General features: G+C 43.1%; 1 protein-coding gene across 2 annotated transcripts in view; it reads right to left on the bottom strand.

Annotated features, from left to right (window-relative positions):
- The window catches only part of SPSB4 (splA/ryanodine receptor domain and SOCS box containing 4), a 175,669-nt gene that overhangs the window by 33,620 nt on the left and 122,963 nt on the right, over positions 1-19,086 (bottom strand). For both annotated transcript variants that reach the window (XM_083443028.1, XM_083443027.1), the window contains exon 2: positions 17,150-18,010. In XM_083443028.1, the coding sequence (XP_083299154.1) occupies positions 17,150-17,843 (694 nt within the window). In that variant the 5' untranslated portion in view covers positions 17,844-18,010. The remainder of the gene's footprint in view (positions 1-17,149; positions 18,011-19,086) is intronic.

Below are 19,086 nucleotides of genomic sequence, written 5' to 3'. Positions count from 1 at the left end.
AAGTTAGGTCAAAAGATAAGAGAAAATACAGTGGTTCCTCAGGTTACAGACACTTCAGGTTACAGACTCCGCTAACCCAGAAATAGTACCTCGGGTTAAGAACTTTGCTTCAGGATGAGAACAGAAATCGCGCAGCAGCAGCGAGAGGCCCCATTAGCTAAAGTGGCACCTCAGGTTAAGAACAGTTTCAGGTTAAGAACGGACCTCCAAAACGAATTAAGTTCTTAACCCGAGGTACCACTTCAACCTAGTGCAGAAGCCGTACTATGTATGGCAAAGTCGAAACTGCAGCCTCTGGAACCTGGTTTGGCCTGATACAACCACAGAGCTCTGGGCACCCCTGACTTCATTACTCTGCAGAAAAGATTGACAGTGACATGGGGAGGAAGACTACCAGCCAGTGGCAATGCACTTGTCATGGTGGTTGTGAAGGCAAAAACACGGAAGCCAGAGCCTGGGTTAGTCACTTTTTGTTCACTTTTTGGAGTCTGCCACACTCTTCTAGAGTACAGCAAAATGTTCACACTGGGCTGGACGATGAATTCCTGAACTAAAACTGGTCTATAATGGGAATATCTGGGAGGTGCCCATTTGATGGTGCTGCACCATCCTGAAATTAAACATGCTGCGGCACAAAAAAGGGGTGAGATCTCCTGGCTCTGGAATGCCCTCTCCTCCCAAATCAGATTGGTGGCCAATTCTTTTCCACTTTCAGCACCAATTGAAGAGTTATTTATTTATCCAAGCCCTGGGGTGATTCATTTGCCTCTACTGTCTGCTGCTCTTAAGTTTATTTTACTGTGGTGTTATTTTATATTTTTACAGGCTGCTGATGTCTTACTTGGTGCTTTATTGTTGGCAATGTATTTTAATGCTGATCCACTGCAACCTGCATTGTGTAATGAATAGAGGGATGAAAACAGTTTGAATAAATAAACATTCACAGGGGCAAGCCAGTCAAAGCCAGTATCACCTTTGAGGCAACTTCACTAACTTCCAGCTTTTTCCTGGAAAAATCAAAATGCTACTTTAGACCAGTGTTTCCCAACCTTTTTCTGACCATGATCCCCTTCCTGTGCCTCCCCATGGGTGTAGTCAATGGGGGGAGGCAGGAGGCAGCTGCCCCCCAATAACTAAAAACCAGCAGAAATCAATACAAATATGAGGTTCTGTCCCCCCCAACAAAAATCCTGGCTATGCACATGCCCCGCCCTCTGTCCTATCAGTAGAAAGCTAGCTATCTAAATGTTTTGTTTGTAAATGGAACATCTTTTATCGATAATTTTTATAAATTATACAAGATACAATTACATGAAATGATACATAATGAAATATTGTTGAAGCTGAAAAACATAAGAAGTGTGGAGCTGGAAGGTACCCCAAGGGGATGTTAGAATTCCTGCTCCATGATTGCAGTCATGGGATTTTTGTCTTTCACATGACAGTGTATGATTTGACTCTACAGAGTGGGAAGTGACGGAGACAGGATGTTTGTGTTACTGTTCCGTGAATTGGGACTATTATTCTTTTGTTTTTTCTCTTTGCTGTCTGATGCTAGAGAGAGAGGGGAAGCCATGTTGTAGTGCTCCGTGTGCAAAGGTAAAAGGTACCCCTGCCCATCAGGGCCAGTCGTGACCGACTCTAGGGTTGCGCACTCATCTCGCTCAAGAGGCCGGGAGCCGGCGCTGTCTGAAGACACTTCTGGGTCACGTGGCCAGCGTGACTAAGCTGCATCTGGCGAGCCAGCACCAGCGCCGCACACGGAAACGCCGTTTACCTTCCCGATAGAAAGTGGTCCCTATTTATCTACTTGCACTTAGGGGTGCTTTCGAACTGCTAGGTAGGCAGGAGCTAGGACCGAACGACGGGAGCTCACCCCGCCGCGAGGATTCGAACCACCGACCTTTCGATCGGCAGGTCCTAGGCTCTGTGGTTTAACCCACAGCGCCACCCGCGTCCCCGTGTGTGTTTGTATGTAAATAAGGTAGCCAAAATGCTGAGTTGCTGGGGTCACGATGCACAAACTCTGCGGATCCCCAAGTGTGCCGGTGTCTGTTGGCATCGGTTGCTGTGATGTTTGGGCTGAAGAAAGCTTATGAAGCTCCCGAACAATCGACCAGGAGGGATGGAATATGCCAGTTGGGCATGTGTCTCTGCCAGGGTCCTACTCGAGTGTAGGCTGATCTCCTGACAGGGTCATCTTTCTAATGCAACCCCCTGCAATGCAGGGAACTCAGCTAAAGCATCCATGGCAGATGGCCACTCAACCTCTTCTTTATGAGTTTGATGCAAAATCTTTGTACACCTTGATACAGCTGGAATACTCCCCAGGTTTGTTGTTTTCTTTCAGGATAGTACTTTGAGTTATCATTTGTGATGTCAGCAGTTATTTCAGACCAATTACTGGAATCGGATCTTTCCAGACAGGATATATTTACAACAGTGTCTATAGTGCCTTACAATAAACTGACGGATGATTCATGCTATTTTTCTAAGTCATCAGAAGTAATCTGGAGCCACAGTGACAGCATAACTAGATGTAATTCTGTGCGATCTGCCACTTTACATGGGACTAAGGATTCAAAATATAATTTGCTTTGATTTTTTAAAAAAATGTTTTGCTGATGGTAACGATCAGAACACAAATGGCAAAGTATTTCACTGCAGCTTCTTTTGGTAGATAAGTTTCTTAAGATTTCAAATGACAATCCTGTAAGAAGAGCCAATTTCATGTGGAGAACAGACATGTGTTTTTCTTTAAACGAACAAATAAATATTTCTCCTACCAATTCGAGATACAATCAGAGACAGTACCATTTTATTGCTATTAACAGCCTACAATTAATTAGATTCTGTATGACTATTTTAATGTGTCAATAGCTTGCTGCGGAGTGGAGGCAGTGCTAGATGTGCTCCAACTGTGAACACTAGCAACAGTCCAGAGCATACATATTTAGCGGATAAAAATTGAACCATTATTTATATTCCAGTTACTAGTCAGGAGGAATCCGCACAACACAGATCAAGGGAATGCCTTGCATTGCCCCAGGTTCAGTCCCTGACATTTGCAGGAAGGACTGAGAAATATCTGCATGAAACCCACTTTCAGCCAGTACTGAGCTAGAGGGTCGGACTCTGTCTAAAGCATCTTCCAATGACCCCAAGGAAGAGCTTATCACCAGGAAAATCCTATTTGTGTGAACCTAGCCACATTTTGATGTAACAAAGCATGTCAGCCTGAATGCTTAATATATGTTTACGAGATATTATTATTATTATTATTATTATTATTTACATGTACTTCTCAATTCCAAAAATATTTCCAAGGAACTAACTCCAAATGCTTATAAAACAGAGTCGTCATCAAAGGGCTTTAATTAGGACCGATGTTAAACCTGAATTATTGCAAATCTCTTGCGACCCGAGCCTTAAACTCTTGCTTTTTGCTGCTATCCTTGAGCAGCAGAAATCAATTCTTCAAGAGCCTCACACTGCATTATTGATGTGGATATGGCAAACAATATCCATAATCCCATTAGCTGACCTCTAAAAGAAATGTTAGCAAGTATGTGATATTTAAGGGGGTGGGGGTGGGAAGAGACTGTGAAGCCCTTCCCTAAACTCATGCCTAGTTGGACAGCTCAAGGCTTATTCTGGCACATGGCCTATAAAAACAGCTGTCAGTCAGGTGCTCATGTATTATTCAGGAACTCCATGGGCTTTGTGGGCCCAAACCTCTCTTGTCTCTTGTTGTGAGCATTATCTAGTCAACCATGCAAGGCATTCGGGTTACTACGCAACGTGAGTTACAAGAAATAAAAAGAATAAAAATGCTTTTCTTCCAGTTTAAGGATGCACGGTTGTTGTACAAGTTTAAATCATCTTAGCCCCGCTACCATTTGGGGGCACTTGTCTGTGAGAAGTGTCCCATTTGACACTCAGATATTCATTTTCAGCTGCCTCCCCATTCTGGGCAAATGCCAATCTGTGCTTGCCCAGCTTCCACTGATCTGACACCTATGACCCCGCCCGGCTTCCATATTCTGTGTATGAATGTTGCTAATGAAGGAAAGAAGTCCCAACAGGCACACTAGCTGACCTAGGATTTTCATTCACATTTCAGAATATTTAGTGTCCTGCGCAAAATAAGTATCTCAACCGCATGTGCATTCTTAGGATTGCCATCTCTGCCCGTTAAGATATCAATAGCATGTTGCTAACAATGACTTCCAGAACTCTGGAGGTGCCTGGGTGATGCCCCAGGCACAAATTTTTGTATGCCCCTGCGCAGCACAAAACTCCTGCCTCCATCAATAAAGTGCAGGTGTGTACAGTATACCTGCAGGAGCGTCTCCACCCCCATCATTCAGCCTGGATGCTGAGGTCCTCCTCTGAAGGTCTTCTGGCAGTTTCCTCACTGCAAGAAGTGAAGGTACAAGGAACCAGGCAGAGGGCCTTCTCGGCAGTGGCACCCTCCCTGTGGAATGCCCTCCCATCAGATGTCAAGGAGATAAAGAACTACACAACTTAGACATCTGAAGGCAGCTCTATATTAGGTAGTTTTTAATGTCTGACATTTTATCCTGTTTTGATATGCACTGTAAGCCGCCTAGAGTGGCTGGGGAAACCCAGCCAGATGGGTGGGCTGTTGTTGTTGTTGTTGTTGTTGTTGTTGTTGTTGTTGTTGTTGTTAAAGAGAGATCATTTCCCAAGAGGGCAAAGCCAGTGGCCAGAAGATGACCCAAGAATTCCTCAGGCACTGAATCTTTCAGATGCATTTTCATTGTTTAAAGCTGCTTTGAGAGAATCTTAAATGAAATGCAAGTTATCAACATTTCTATGTTTCTATGATTCCATATAACAACCTTCTATATAGAGGTGGGTGCTAAAATGTTCACAACATGGATTTCATCTGAGAACTTCTTTTAAAAAAAGGAAAGAAATGGAAGGTATTTCATTTTTCAACAACTGAAAACAGGAGGCATGCATGCTATAAAACCAAAGTCAATTTTGTTTAGCTTGGCCGTATCCCAACCTAAACTTTTGGGCTTTAAGCAAGGGGGGACCTATACGATTTCCCTGCCCCTTCAACCCCCCACAGTTGTTGTTTTTTTAAAGAATACTGGGCTACTTAATTTTATGAGCAGCTCTGCCAAACTAGAATAAACAAGTCTGAAAAACATTCCCACAAAAAGGTTTTTCACATAAACACGCACATAAGAAAAGGGTGGGGGAGAAATCAAACCAATGGGGATTGGAATATATACAATTGAGTAATCCAGGGAGCTAAAAAAATCACATGCCAGCTGCTGAGCATGTACGCCTTAGAATAAAATTTCCATTTCCACAAGCTCTTTGCTACTAGGTAAGGTTTCAGTGGACATGGATTCTGTTTCCTAATGAGCAAATCCCACACAAACCAGACTCTGCACAACTTAGAAAAGAATAAACAATGAACTTTTTGCCAGTCTTTTGGATTCCCATCAGCAAAGATGAGCATTACCGACAGCAAAACTTCCTTTGGTTTCGCAGTCTATGTGGTCAGTGCTAATGCACTATAATAATGGATCGGTGGTCAAAGTCGTTAGCTAAAAACTAAAAATGCAGGACAAGAAATAAATCAGGATCACAATTTTTTTCTTTTCTTCTGAAAGCATTTTTGGAATGCGTCGCACACAAACTCAAGGTAAACCCCAATATACAGCTACAGAAAACAGGAGTGTGTGTGTGTGTGTGTGTGTGTGTCCATCCAGTAAGTAGGTCTGCTTGCAAAGGAAGTCTAGCCTGCGTGTTCAAAGTTACACAGGCTCCAGGCACAAGTTACAGAATAAGATCTAACAAACTACACTAAGGGTGTGGGACCTAATTAAGCCCAGTAGGTCTCTGAAAATTTGGCTGGTAAGACCAGTTGGGGCTAATTATGCCCACCTCGTGTGACATCTGGCGCAGGGATCTGTTATCTCATAATTAAAAACTAACATTGGGGATAAAAGATCTACAGTGGTATCCTCGGGTTAAGAACTTAATTCGTTCTGGAGGTCCGTTCTTAACATGAAACTGTTCTTAACCTGAGGTACCACTTTAGCTAATGGGGCCTCCCACTGCTGCCGCACCGCCGGAGCACGATTTCTGTTCTCATCCTGAAGCAAAATTCTTAACCCGAGGTACTATTTCTGGGTTAGCGGATTCTATAACCTGAAGCATCTGTAACCTGAGGTACCACTGTCTTCTCTCTGATCTTAGCTCTATCCACCGGAATGCTAAGATAGGAGACAAGCTTCTACAGCTGCCTTTTACCAAAGAAGAGAATGTACAAGCACATACATAGTACTAAACTGCTCTTTCAGCTCTATGTATCTTTAAAGGGTAACCACCCTTACCTCATGATGGAGGAAGTGGGTTGGGAGAAGGTTTCTCAGGCAACAGTGTACCACTACACCCATAAGGTGCCATGCTAATGACCCCAGAGTTGGATTAGTGCTCTTTTTAGTGCCTGTGGTAATTATTTTCATTTGTTGATAATAACCCTGGGAAAGTTGTTTGGACAAGAGACTTTGGAGATCCACTGCCAGTCATTACAAAATGGACCAATGATCACATGTATTGAAAGGCAGCGTCAGAATATTCAGTCTCCACATCAAGTGTAGGTGTTCCTTGTTAAATGTTCATGCTGCAAGAAGCCAAGAACATTGTTTTGTATACTTGCTGCTGCAAACCAGCAAGGTTACCCTTCTAAACTTTCTAGCAGAGGTTGCAAAAGATACACCTTTTGTGCATCATGTGGCTTGCTTATACAGTACCGACTCCAATTTATTGCAAAATAAGCTCCTGTCAGAGTACGTCAAAGCAGAGACTCCGTTTTTCTTCCCCCAAAGGGATACTGTTTACACACTTTGAAAACAAAACACAAATAATAGAGATGTTTTATGGGCCCTTGAACAAGGACAACACAGCATTTCCCCCCATTTCTCATGGTACACTCAGCCTTGCAAAACAACATCTAAGAGCAGATGCAAAGTGTGTTCTGTATCCCACTCTTCTCCCCAGCTAGAACATTAGCCTGCCACTGCCCAAAAACATTTTTCAATATTCTATACAGAATGTTCCTGTATGCAATTACTTTTAATGACAAACTGCGACAGTCCAGAGAAGTACTTATGCTCTCCTACTTCCCCGAGAAACGAGATATTATGTTCAAGTTAGCATTTGTAAAGAAGATTTACCACCTGCCTTTCAGGCAGGAAAAAAATGGGACTAGTAAACGGGGGGGGGGGGGGAGAGACAGCCACCTTTATAAAAATCTATTGTCTTAGTAGCATCGCCAACCTTGGGGGAGGGCACCTGTGGGCACATTTGCAAAATCAGAGAAACTGTCAGGAGCAACACACATAACCACACAACGAAGCACACGCACATTCTTAGTATTAAAGAGCCAATCTGAACTGTCACATTATACTAAAACAATAGTTTGCTTCTTACTGAATATCCTCCCTTTCTATCCATCTGCATTTGGCACTGACATATGCAAACCTCCCCATTTAAAGTATCAATCCCTTTCAGACGTAAGTACGGCAATGATGGGGCACATCAAAGATGATAAAGGTAAGTGATTGGAACTGGCGTTTTGTCCTGGAAACATCTGCTATCACAAGTAGGATGTTTATGAGGGAACAAAATGGTTGGAGAGAGCATTAACTTGCTTGTTCTTACATACAGCTATCAATTATGAGGCCTTTTCACAAGAGATACGAGGAGGAACGGGGTTTTGTCCAGAACGGGAGCTTTCTTATTATTGTTGACATGGGACAGAAAAGTGGAAGAGTGCCAACTTTAAAAATCAGTTGCCCATTGTGGCTGGTTTTGAGTGCACATTTACATTTCAGTAATGAGAAATGCAACACAGTACACAGATCCAAATGACACTTGTGAAAAACACCATGATTTGAAGCAGTATACAACAATAGTTCAGCTGTAACATTGCCCACACCCACAATTAGAAAATGTGAAAGCACCACACCCATGGCTGTTATGGTATCTGCCCTGTTCTTAAATCTTGGGATAATTATTCCTGTCTCTAAGTATTTCTCATCTACAAAATATAAGGCATCAACTGGATGCCTTTCCTGAGTCATGCATTAGAACTCCTTGTCTGTAGCCATTAGGGAAGGGCCATTGCTCAGCTGTAGAGCATCTTCTTCACATGTAGAACAGCTGAGGTTCAATCCTCCCACCTCTCCAGATAGGGATGGGAGAATTTCCTGCCTGAAATGATGCAGAACCACTGCCAGTCACTGCTGTCAAGACTGGGCTTGATAGTCCAATGGTCTGATATTTATAATATAAGGCAGCTTCCTATGTTGCTATGTACAAACTCTCAAGAAGTGCAGCAGGTTATCCCCATGTTTCTACATTCTTTGCATATCCCCTTGTTCCAGGGTACTGTTTTTAACCTTGCTCCACAGCTAGTGAACTCTGGGGTTGTAATTTACACAAAATGGGGGGGGGGGGGAGATTTCATAAACAGGAACCCTCTGCTCATTCTGCTATATAATCCTTAGGAGAAAGCAGCGTTATATCTGGATCAGTTATCTGTGCTCCTCTAAAATTCAGTGGGTCAACCTTATTTCTCTCTGAAGCACTGAAACGTATCACTGAAACTGGAGCACTACCAGCAGCCATATGGATTATACCACAATCAGACATCTGAATAAGCAATTTCACTTTACAGTGGCTTTGGGGAACAGAAATCCAGTACTTTTTTTAAAAAAAACACCCCAAAACTCCTGTGTCCTATATAAATTAACATGTTCTTAAACCAATTCACTAAAATATAACAAGATTGAGTTTCCCTGAGATTCAGGGAAATAAAAACACCGAGGCTGTCTAAATAAAATACTGACATGCATTCCTAAAGCTCAATTAAGTGAAAGACAACTTCTCTACATGACTACTTATCCCTCAGATACAGCCAACTCAGTACGGTCAGGGTAAATAAGAGAGTAATTTAATGCATTTGAAACTGTGAGAAAGACTGACATCTATATTCAGTCAGCGGCTGAGGAAGTGCTGCAGGCCCCATGGTGAGTACCACCCGCATTTTGTCACCCCCCCCCAGTGGTGACACCCAGAGTGGCCCGCACCCACCACATACCCCTTCCTCCGACCCCGTATTCAGATCTATCTTAAATTAGTGAGGTAAAGGTAAAGGACCATTAAGTACAGTCAAAGGTGTCTATGGGGTGCGGTGCTCATCTTGCTTTCAGGCCGAGGGAGCCAGCGTTTGTTGACAGACAGCTTTCTGGGTCACGTGGCAAGCATGACTAAACCGTTTCTAGTGCACGGAACACCGTGACGAGTGATGAGTGCCAGAGTGCATAGAAAAGCTGTTTACCTTCCTGCTGCAGTGGTACCTATTTATCTACTTGCACTAGCATACTTTCGAACTGCTAGGTTGGCAGAAGCTGGGACAGAGCAATGGGAGCTCACCCAGTCGCGGGGATTCAAACCACCGACCTTCTGATCAACAAGCCCAAGAGACTCAGTGGTTTAGACCACAGCGCCACCCATTCCCTTCCCTTCTTTTACCTTTTAGTAAAGATAGAGAGAGGTCTGTCATTGGGCAATAAATGCTGCCGCCTGGCTAAAGCGTTGTGTGCTAGTCAAAACAAGGTTTAAAAAGGCCAGGATTCTAAGATATATTTTTGCATGGAGCGAAGAGCATTACATCCAAATTCCACTTCAACAGTTCCTACTGAAGAGCCAATACGCTTTTTTAAACTGCATAACAGCTTGCCATTTCAACAGTGGGAGCTGCTGAAGTGAAAACAGAAGTGAAGCTCTAGGCAATGCAAACGGTGTGCAAAACGCACACATAGGTTCTTCTGAAAACCAGCCAAGAAAATATTTCCTAAACACACAATGAATGGAATCCAAATATCCACTTTAGGCAAGCCCAAGGGTTTGGCACATGATATATTTTGCCTTTCAAACCCACATGCCATATGAAAAATGCTTTTGAAAAACTCTCCATCAACCTACCCAGTTTAAAGAGTGGTTTGCCACTTGACAAAGGAGACTACAATATTCATTAGCCATTCCCTTATAAAAAGCCTAGGTGCTTAGGGAAAACTCTTGATGACATTCCAATACACAAGCTAATACAATCCATAATTACAAATATTTGTGGAGTTTACAAGGACTCCACTGGTATTAATTTTGCATTGTGTAGTTTTTGAATTTGATGGCCCCAATAGTGCATTTTTCCAAGTTGATTACAAGCTCTTTTACAGAGAGACACCAATTGAGGCCAGTCAAACAAAAACAGAAGACCATAAAAGTTAGGAAAGATATTGAGCAGTACATAGTCTACTTCAACTTGCAAGTCTGCTGAATCTACACAGAGGAAGAGGCCAATTTATTTTCCTTTTCCAAGATGCTTAGCCAAGAATGTGAAGAATTTAGAATGAACTGAACCAGCAAAATGTGTAGAGATGGTGTTATTAGACATTTATAGTTACTTTACAAATATGCTAGCAGCAGACGGCAGGACCCTTCAACTTTCACAAACATACAAGAGTACCTGGAGCCAAGAAACAGCATAAAACTGTATGGCATATTTTAGAGGGCACACAAGCACAAGCTTGTTCAAATGACAGACAAATTCTCTTTGACACAAACAAGGAAATAATTTTCAATTGCACTCTCCCCTCAAAATGAAACTCTTGTCCATTAAAAAGTTTGAGGGAGGAGAAAGATGGATGTAGGAATATTCTCTACATCATTACTGTAATTATTACAAAAAAAATAATAAAGAACAAGAACATTCAAGAACATACCTCGGGTCACAAAAATCCCTTATAACACACTTTCCCCCTTTAGAATAAAACCGAAGCGGCCAAGAAAAAGAAGCAACTTTATGAGAATTATGCAAAGCAGTGAAAACTAAGATAACTTTTGTAATCCGGCATGGTGAAAAAATAGGTTGCAAGCAGCAGCATAACAGAGGAGCTGACCTTCAATAAAGTCTTTGCAAAGGCTGCCCCAATAAGCCCCTACAAATATGTGAAAGTATTATCTAATTGTTTGCTTCCCACTGAAGCATCCCCATCCATTCACTTATTTCATATACAGCGGTTACATATGCTTCAGGTTACATACACTTCAGGTTACAAGACTCCGCTAACACAGAAATAGTACCTTGGGTTAAGAACTTTGTTTCAGGATGAGAACAGAAATCATGCTCCGGCGGTGCAGCGGCAGCAGGAGGCCCCATTAGCTAAAGTGGTGCTTCAGGTTAAGAACAGTTTCAAGTTAAGAATGGACCTCTGGAATGAATTAAGTACTTAACCCGAGGTACCACTGTAAAGCCTAACAAATATAGACCAAAGCGGTGAGCACAATGGCCATTTACATTTTCCTGCAAACTGGAAAGCTGGGGTACGACAGGGAGAGGTGGGGCAGGAAGGTGATGAGGTTGGGATTGTGCGGGCACTCTAACAGAAACCTCTCTGCCCTGTCTCTGCTTTGCTTCAGTAAGTGGCAGCAATGCCACTGTCAGGAGAGATATGCCATGGTCTCAGTATGGCTGCTTCTCTGTCTACAAACCTGCAAGAGAGGGTCTTCTCGGTGGCGGCTCCCAAACTTTGGAACTAGAGAATTTAAACTGGCTTGCTTTCATGTTGTCCTGTTGGCTGGTGAGGACTTTCTTGTTCCAACAGGATTTTGGGAACTGACTGCTTTTAAGGAAAGGGCTAGTGCAGGCTTCCTCAACCTTGGCCCTCCAGATGTTTTGAGACTACAATTCCCATCATCCCTGACCACTGGTCCTGCTAGCTAGGGATCATGGGAGTTGTAGGCCAAAAACATCTGGAGGGCTGAGGTTGAGGAATCCTGGGCTAATTCTATGATGTTTTTGTTGTAATGATCTCTGTGTTTCAGTACACATATATCATAATTCTATTAATGATCATTTGTTTTTAATGATTGTTTCCCCTACATATTTTTAAGCTGTTTCTATTTTAGCTGTAAGTCACCATGAGTCTCTGTCAGGGGGAAAAGGCAGGGTATAAGTAAATATAATAATCATGAAATTCACATTCAAGGGGGGGGGGGGAATTTGCACAATTTTTCATAATTGGCTAATGTGTACTTTTTCTTCCCAATAGAAATGTGTCCCATCGCTCATTCATCAAGCGCTCTTTGGTGAGGGCACAATCCAAACTCCTGCTTGGGAGCAGTGGGGATCAAGCTCTTGAGCTACTTGTGCCAGCCAGGAAGGGGAGGGTGGGCCAGTAATTACACTATTCTTTTTAAGTCCTAACTCCTTTCTGCTCTTTGCTTCACCTAACAGAAGTCACTGCAGGCAACAGAAAGGACCTTTTTCTTAAAGTGCAACATCCTTCATTCTATAGCTTGGGTATATTAAAACCAGTGGGAGTTATATCATAGGATTTATGTGAGATGTGAAGATCACTGGTGGCTTACAACTAGCGATAGATGAGGGCAAACTGCGATCCAGTTCACATTTAAAGGCAAACCTTTAAAAAATGTATTTGAGTTAACAGTGATCTGTCAGTAGGCTTCATGGTTCCCCACTGGTCTCTGAAGCTCACACAGTCAAGGCACTTAGACAGGTTTCCTTAATTACTTTTTCTAGGAATCATTTCTTTCCCTCCAGAGAGTGAACGTGTGGCTCTAGTATGTTGGATTGTTGCGCAAGTATTGCAGCGATACTGCAGAATCTAAGATTTGCCCAGAGAAGCAGACTGGGTGCTGTACAAGTTGAGAAGACTTCTGGGAGTAGCAGATATATTGTTGAAAGAAAGGGTTTTTTTACGTAAGAATATCTACATGGTTTTCATAAGAACAATAAAGCATTTAAAAAGAATATTCAGCAACATGTTACTGGGGCATGGTGTTACTAGTATGCTGCTGATGCTGTTCATACCCAGCTCTGTTTTGTAGTATCTGAATCAGGAGAGGCCATGCATGTCCTAAACTGGTGTCCAAATGTACTTATGAGCTTGGTGACAGCTAGTAAACCGTGGCTGAATCCTGACAAGATGGATGGGAATTGGGTGTGCCTGGGAATTAGATGTGTACCAGCTTTTGGATGGATATCCTATGAAACCACAGGTGAGTGGTCTGGAGGTGCTCCTAGATTAATCCCCATTATTAGAGGGCCCATGTGGCCAGACAGCCCACTATGAACTTCACCAACTACAGCATGAAGCTACTAACATGAGTTTGACCAAACTGCAGGAAGCAGTTGAAGACAGGAGTGCCTGGGGTGCTCTGGTCCATGGGGTCACGAAGAATCAGATACAACAACAACAACAACAACAACAAATAATAATAATAATAATTTATTATTTATATCCCGCCCATCTGGCTCGGTTTCCCCAGCCACTGTGGGTGGCTTCTAACAAAATATTAAAATACAGTAGTCCATCAAATATTAAAAGCTTCCCTAAACAGGGCTGCCTTCAGATGTCTTCTAAAAGTCTGGTAGATGTTGCTCTCTTTGATATCTGGTAGGAGGGCATTCCACAGGGTGGGCGCCACTACTGAGAAGGCCCTCTGCCTGGTTCCCTGTAACTTGGCTTCTCGCAGTGAGAGAACCGCCAGAAGGCCCTCGGCGATGGACCTCAGTGTCGGGGAAGCATGATGGGGGTGGAAACGCTCTTTCAGGTATACTGAGCCGAGGCCGTTTAGGGCTTTAAAGGTCAGCACCAACACTTTGAATTGTGCTCGGAAACGTACTGAAAGCCAATGTAGGTCTTTGTTATGTGGTGTTATGTGGTCTCGGTGGCCACTCCCAGTCACCAATCTAGCTGCCGCATTCTGGATTAGTTGTAGTTTCTGGGTCACCTTCAAAGGTAGCCCCGCATAGAGCACATTGCAGTAGTCCAAGCGAGAGATAACCAGAGCATGCACCACTCTGGCAAGGCAGTCCATGGGCAGAGAGGGTCTCAGCCTGCGTGCCAGATGGAGCTGGTAAACAGCTGTCTTGGACACAAAATTGACCTGCGCCTCCATGGACAGCTGCGAGTCCAAAATGACTCCCAGGATGTGCACCTGGTCCTTCAGGGGCACAGTTACCCCATTCAGGACCAGGGAGTCCTCCACACCTGCCCACCTCCTGTCCCCCCAAAACATTACTTCTGTCTTGTCAGGATTCAACCACAATCTGTTAGCCACCATCCATCCTCCAACCGCCTCCAGACACTCACACAGGACCTTTACTGCCTTCTCTGGTTCTGATATGAAAGAGAGCTGGAGCTGGGTATCATCTGCATACTGATGAACTCCCAGCCCAAACCGCCTGATGATCTCTCCCAGTGGCTGCATGTAGATGTTGAAAAGCATGGGGGAGAGGACGGAACCCTGAGGCACCCCACAAGTGAGAGCCCAGGGGTCTGAACACTCATCCCCCCCACCACTTTCTGAACACGGCCCAGGAGGAAGGAGCAGAACCACTGTATAGCAGTGCCCCCAGCTCCCAGCCCCTCTAGACGGTCCATAACGATGTTATGGTTGATGGTATCAAAAGCCGCTGAGAGATCCAGCAGAAGTAGGAAACAGCTCTCACCTTTGTCCCTAGCCTGACGGAGATCTTCGACCAGTGTGACCAAGAGAGTTTCAGTCCCATGATGAGGCCTGAATCCCGATTGGAAGGGATCCAAACGACTAAACAACAACAACAGCATCTGAAGGGGCACAACATTCCCATCCCTAGTCTAGATTTCGACCAATGGTTTCATTCATATATATACACAGTGAATCAAGTTCAAAGTTTCTTAGTTAAGTAAATTATTACAGTGGTGCCTCGGAACTCGAACGTAATCCATCCCGGAAGACGGTTCGACTTCCAAATGTCCAAGTTCCAAGGCATGGCTTCTGATTGGCCATCAGCTTGGTTTTTGCACAGTGGAAGCCGCATTGGATGTTTGTGTTTCGAGGAATATTCGAAAACCGGAGCACTGACTTCCAGGTTTTTGATGTTTGAGAATGGAGCTGTTTGAGTTACGAGGTAACACTGTATAGAGAAACAAGACTACAATCATGCTGTTACATAATATACTCATGGAAGTTTTGGTAGATAAGCCCTTTGCAGGCAGAGGGGTAAAATCCTGTTTTGTCTGTGAAGTTGTTCCTATTTTTAGCTATCTGAACACAGCCTTGCTCAGGGCCATTTCTATTTGCTTACGGTTCGTTTTCTATTCAGCCAACTTCTGTCAACTTCCAAAAGAATTACAAAGCATTTTCAGTACAGATAATATTTCCCAGGTTAACCTCAATTGCTATAAAACTTTGAGGTCCTTTTATCTTCCTTTTAAGATGTTAGAAGTTTCACTGAAAATACAGCTACAGTGTGCTGGCAAGAGTTCAGTTGATAAAAACTCCTAATGGGAAGGGGCTATTTTAAAAATATAGTTATAAAGGTGAAAGTTCAAAGGTCCAAGCCTTTGTGGTTTTTTTTTTTTTAAGAGCTAGCACACAAAAACAGAGAAAGTTCATACGGAGAATAATTTAGACATCCTTTTTGAGGCTAAAAGGAAAGAAAATGGAGCTAAGAAAGATGCAGCCAACAGTATTTGTACCTTTTCAGATGATGCTCCTTTTTGCTCACTGGTTTTATTTAGTGAGCCAGATCGCCCTATCTGCAAACTCATAGGATAAATTTAAAATGAACTTAAAAGCTTAGCCTTGCAAGGTGTTTTTGATTTTTTTAAAAGGTATGGGTTTAGGCAGCCTTCATGGTGTAGAACTTGAACCCTCTTTATATATAGAAATACACACATGGAAAAGGCCTCAACATACAACACTGGCAAAACTCCACGTGGCAATCCATTTTTGCAAGTCGCTGCCTGCTGATCCTTAGGGCAGGAGTTAGACCCCACTTTGACAGAACAGAATAAAGCTGAAGGCCATTGATGCTTCAAATCCAGACTGGGAAACAGCAGATTGAGAAATCTAGATCAGCCTGAGTTCCCCCCTGCTATTTTGGCAACACAGTGATAGCTGCATCAGGCAAAAAGTTTTATTTGTTTCTATACCACATAAAAAAGTAAAAAAACTCAATGTGATCACCAACATAAAATCACCAAGGAAAAGAACAGTATAACTTGCAATTCAAATGAATCATGAACTTAAGCAGACCACCCCTCAGGGATAACTTGAGTGAACAAATGAGCATTAAGCAGGCTCTGAATCACCAGGACTGTAGATATTTATTGAGAGTGCGTTCCAAGGGCAGGTCTTGTTACACTAAAGGTGCTGTTTTTAGTGAACGTAAGATGAACCTTGTGAGACTGCAGCAGTACTGAAATTGTCTCTCCCAACTGCAACTCCCATCAGCCCCAATGGTCAGTGGTGGCCAGTGGACAGGGATGATAGGAGTTGTAGTGAAGCAGCACCTGGAGGGCACCACAATGGCCATCCCTGATTTAATGTATGAAGCACCAGCTGTAAGTGTAACACTGTACAAACACAGGTGCAATCCTGTCCAAGAGGAGGGTCACAGCCCATCTATCTTCAACTGTACTCCAGAGCTATAAATCTTTGCTCCTGCCTATTGAACTGGAAAGCTGCTTCTAAAACACAAAGTGTTTTTCAGAGATCTCAAAAAGTGGACAGATCAGAACCCAGTTTTCAAGCCTGACTTTGAAGAATATAGTTTTGCAAGGCATTCCATCATCCATTCAACAAGAACCCAGTCTGCAAACATTAAAAAAACCTGATACTCTATAATTAAAACTTCCACTGCTAATCTACATTTTTGCATACTTCTAAAAAAGAAGCTTAAAACCACAAAAGCATAAAATAATACTCACACATTAATTCCACAGAGTTTCTAGCCTGAAAAAAATTGTTGGGGAAGGAGGACAGAACTGCGGCAACATGATGTAGGCGCCACAGTCATTTTAGATATTTGTGAGCCCAGCACACTCATCTTACTACAGCTGCAAATTACAGATTATCAACAGCACCATCACTCAGATGACCTTATTTCACCAAAAGGTTACAGGATAGGCAGGTGCAACTTCGACTGCACATTCAGTATGGAAGAAAACTGTTAAGCTGACAAAGCTAGAAACATGTTTAGGTGTTTGGGAAAAAGAAATCAGAAGTGTGGTGGAACACTTACGATCAAGTCCGTTGATGTATCTCATTGTGATTTCACAGTGCCCCCATACCGCACTGACTATAGGATAGAGTTTTTTCCCTTTTAGTCCCCTGAAGGCCACTCCGAGGTACTGTCCATCCACAATGAAGCTAAGCGTCCCTTCATCCATATCCAAAACCACCAGTAAGGAGTCTGGGAGTACAAAAGACTCGTCTGGTTCCAAAAATACGGGATATGTCACCCCAGGCTGATTTTTGCAGTTGTGATAAAGTTTGTTGCGCCCAAGGTCCCAGCCCCATGACTCATTATTGCTACCAACCAACGACGTATATCCTACAGAATGCAAAGGCGCTTCTGCCGTTGACACTCCAACCACAGCATGTGTTCCTCGCTGCCTGGCGGGCCAGTGGATCTGCCAAACATGCAGGCCCCTCGTATACCCAACTTTGCCTCGGATGCAGTCTGTGCTTTGGGCTACCGGGTGTCTGTGAAATGTCAGTTTGTCATCTTCCTTCACAAATATATTTAAGGATCGGTCTTCATTGTTCCAAGCGTGCTTGTACTGGACCTCCAAATGGGCCGGGGGCATATCCAGCAACATATCCAATCTCGCAGGCTTGCAGAAATCTGGACCCCTCAGTTCCCTTTTGACAGGTCTGTAAGGGGGTTCCCGAACATCAACAGACTTTATGCTCCCTGAGATTTTTTGGCCCATTGCTTGGCTGCAGATTGCTTGGCTGCAGGGAATGAAGGGTGGATCTGGTCCCAGTGTTAACTCATGAAAACACTTTCAAGCTGAGCCAGTGGACTCTGTGCATGTAGACTGGATTTACTCTTGCCTTCTGGACCCGTCTAGAGCCAATGTTTTCTGAGAATACACTCCTAGGGGGGAGAAAAAGTAGAGAGAGTCTCCAGTTAAAAAGCAGTCAACTTATAACCCACATATGTATTCCTAAAAATTTCTATGATTGGTGCCAAGTTATTTTAAAATGAAGAACTGACAATTCTCGGCTTCATGGGCTTTGTACAACAGCGGCCACTAGCCAGACTGTCAGCAGGATATATTGAGCCTGCAGTGTTCCAAATACAGACAGCAATTTCCGTCTTTTCATAATAGACACAGACATTCCACACCTTTTGCCCTTCCACCCATATAGTCTAGTCAGCGCTGTCACGTTGTACAAGAGCTTTTCTCTTCATTATCAGGTATGCATGAGACCATCCATTTTCACTTGTGCTTCTTTATAGTGCTTCAAAAAGAAATTCTTTCGGCAAGCTTTTTACCTCTAGCATTTTTCTTTTCTAAATCTGCCTTTCTAATCTGAATACCTTGTAAAGGAACCCAGACTAGCATAGCTGGAAGGTATCCCTGGATGATAGCAAACAGCTGTGAAACTTGATACTTCACCTTTTTTAAAAAAGTCATGCCCCTTAAATAAATATATACGGCAAAACTTGTTTTACGATTTGTGATGGGCTTCTGAAAAGGAAGCTGGAGAGATTTAACAAATGCTTATGGTTCTGAAATGTCTTTTGACCAGCCCATCCTGTGGATTGTTTGGTTTGAAAATACAAATGGAGGTGTTAAGTGGTACTGCTACTATGTTGAAAAGCCTGAGCAGGATACTGCCTGCAAATGTATTTATTTAGGCTACATACCATGCCAAAAATCCATGGGTCTTTGACATGAGGTATTTCACATCCAACATGCTTTTCGATGGTGCATTACATTAACCATCTTGTTGAAAAAGAGACACTGAATATTCACTTTTATTTGTGCTAGGGAGCCACAATGAGCCACAAGTTGTGTGCTAAGACAGCTCTGTGTGTGTTTAAGGACACCGTCTCAAAAGGTTGCAACGTCCACACAGCTCAAAAGAAAGCTACATGTCTTAAGTTTCCAGACTTCAAGTGATGTATATTCACACAACAGCAATTCTGAATGCCCAATAGTAAAA

Source organism: Podarcis tiliguerta (assembly GCF_965153285.1).
Source record: "Podarcis tiliguerta genome assembly, chromosome: 5".
In the NCBI taxonomy this organism is placed as follows: Eukaryota; Metazoa; Chordata; class Lepidosauria; order Squamata; family Lacertidae; genus Podarcis; species Podarcis tiliguerta.
This window is presented reverse-complemented; position numbering and strand designations above follow the sequence as displayed.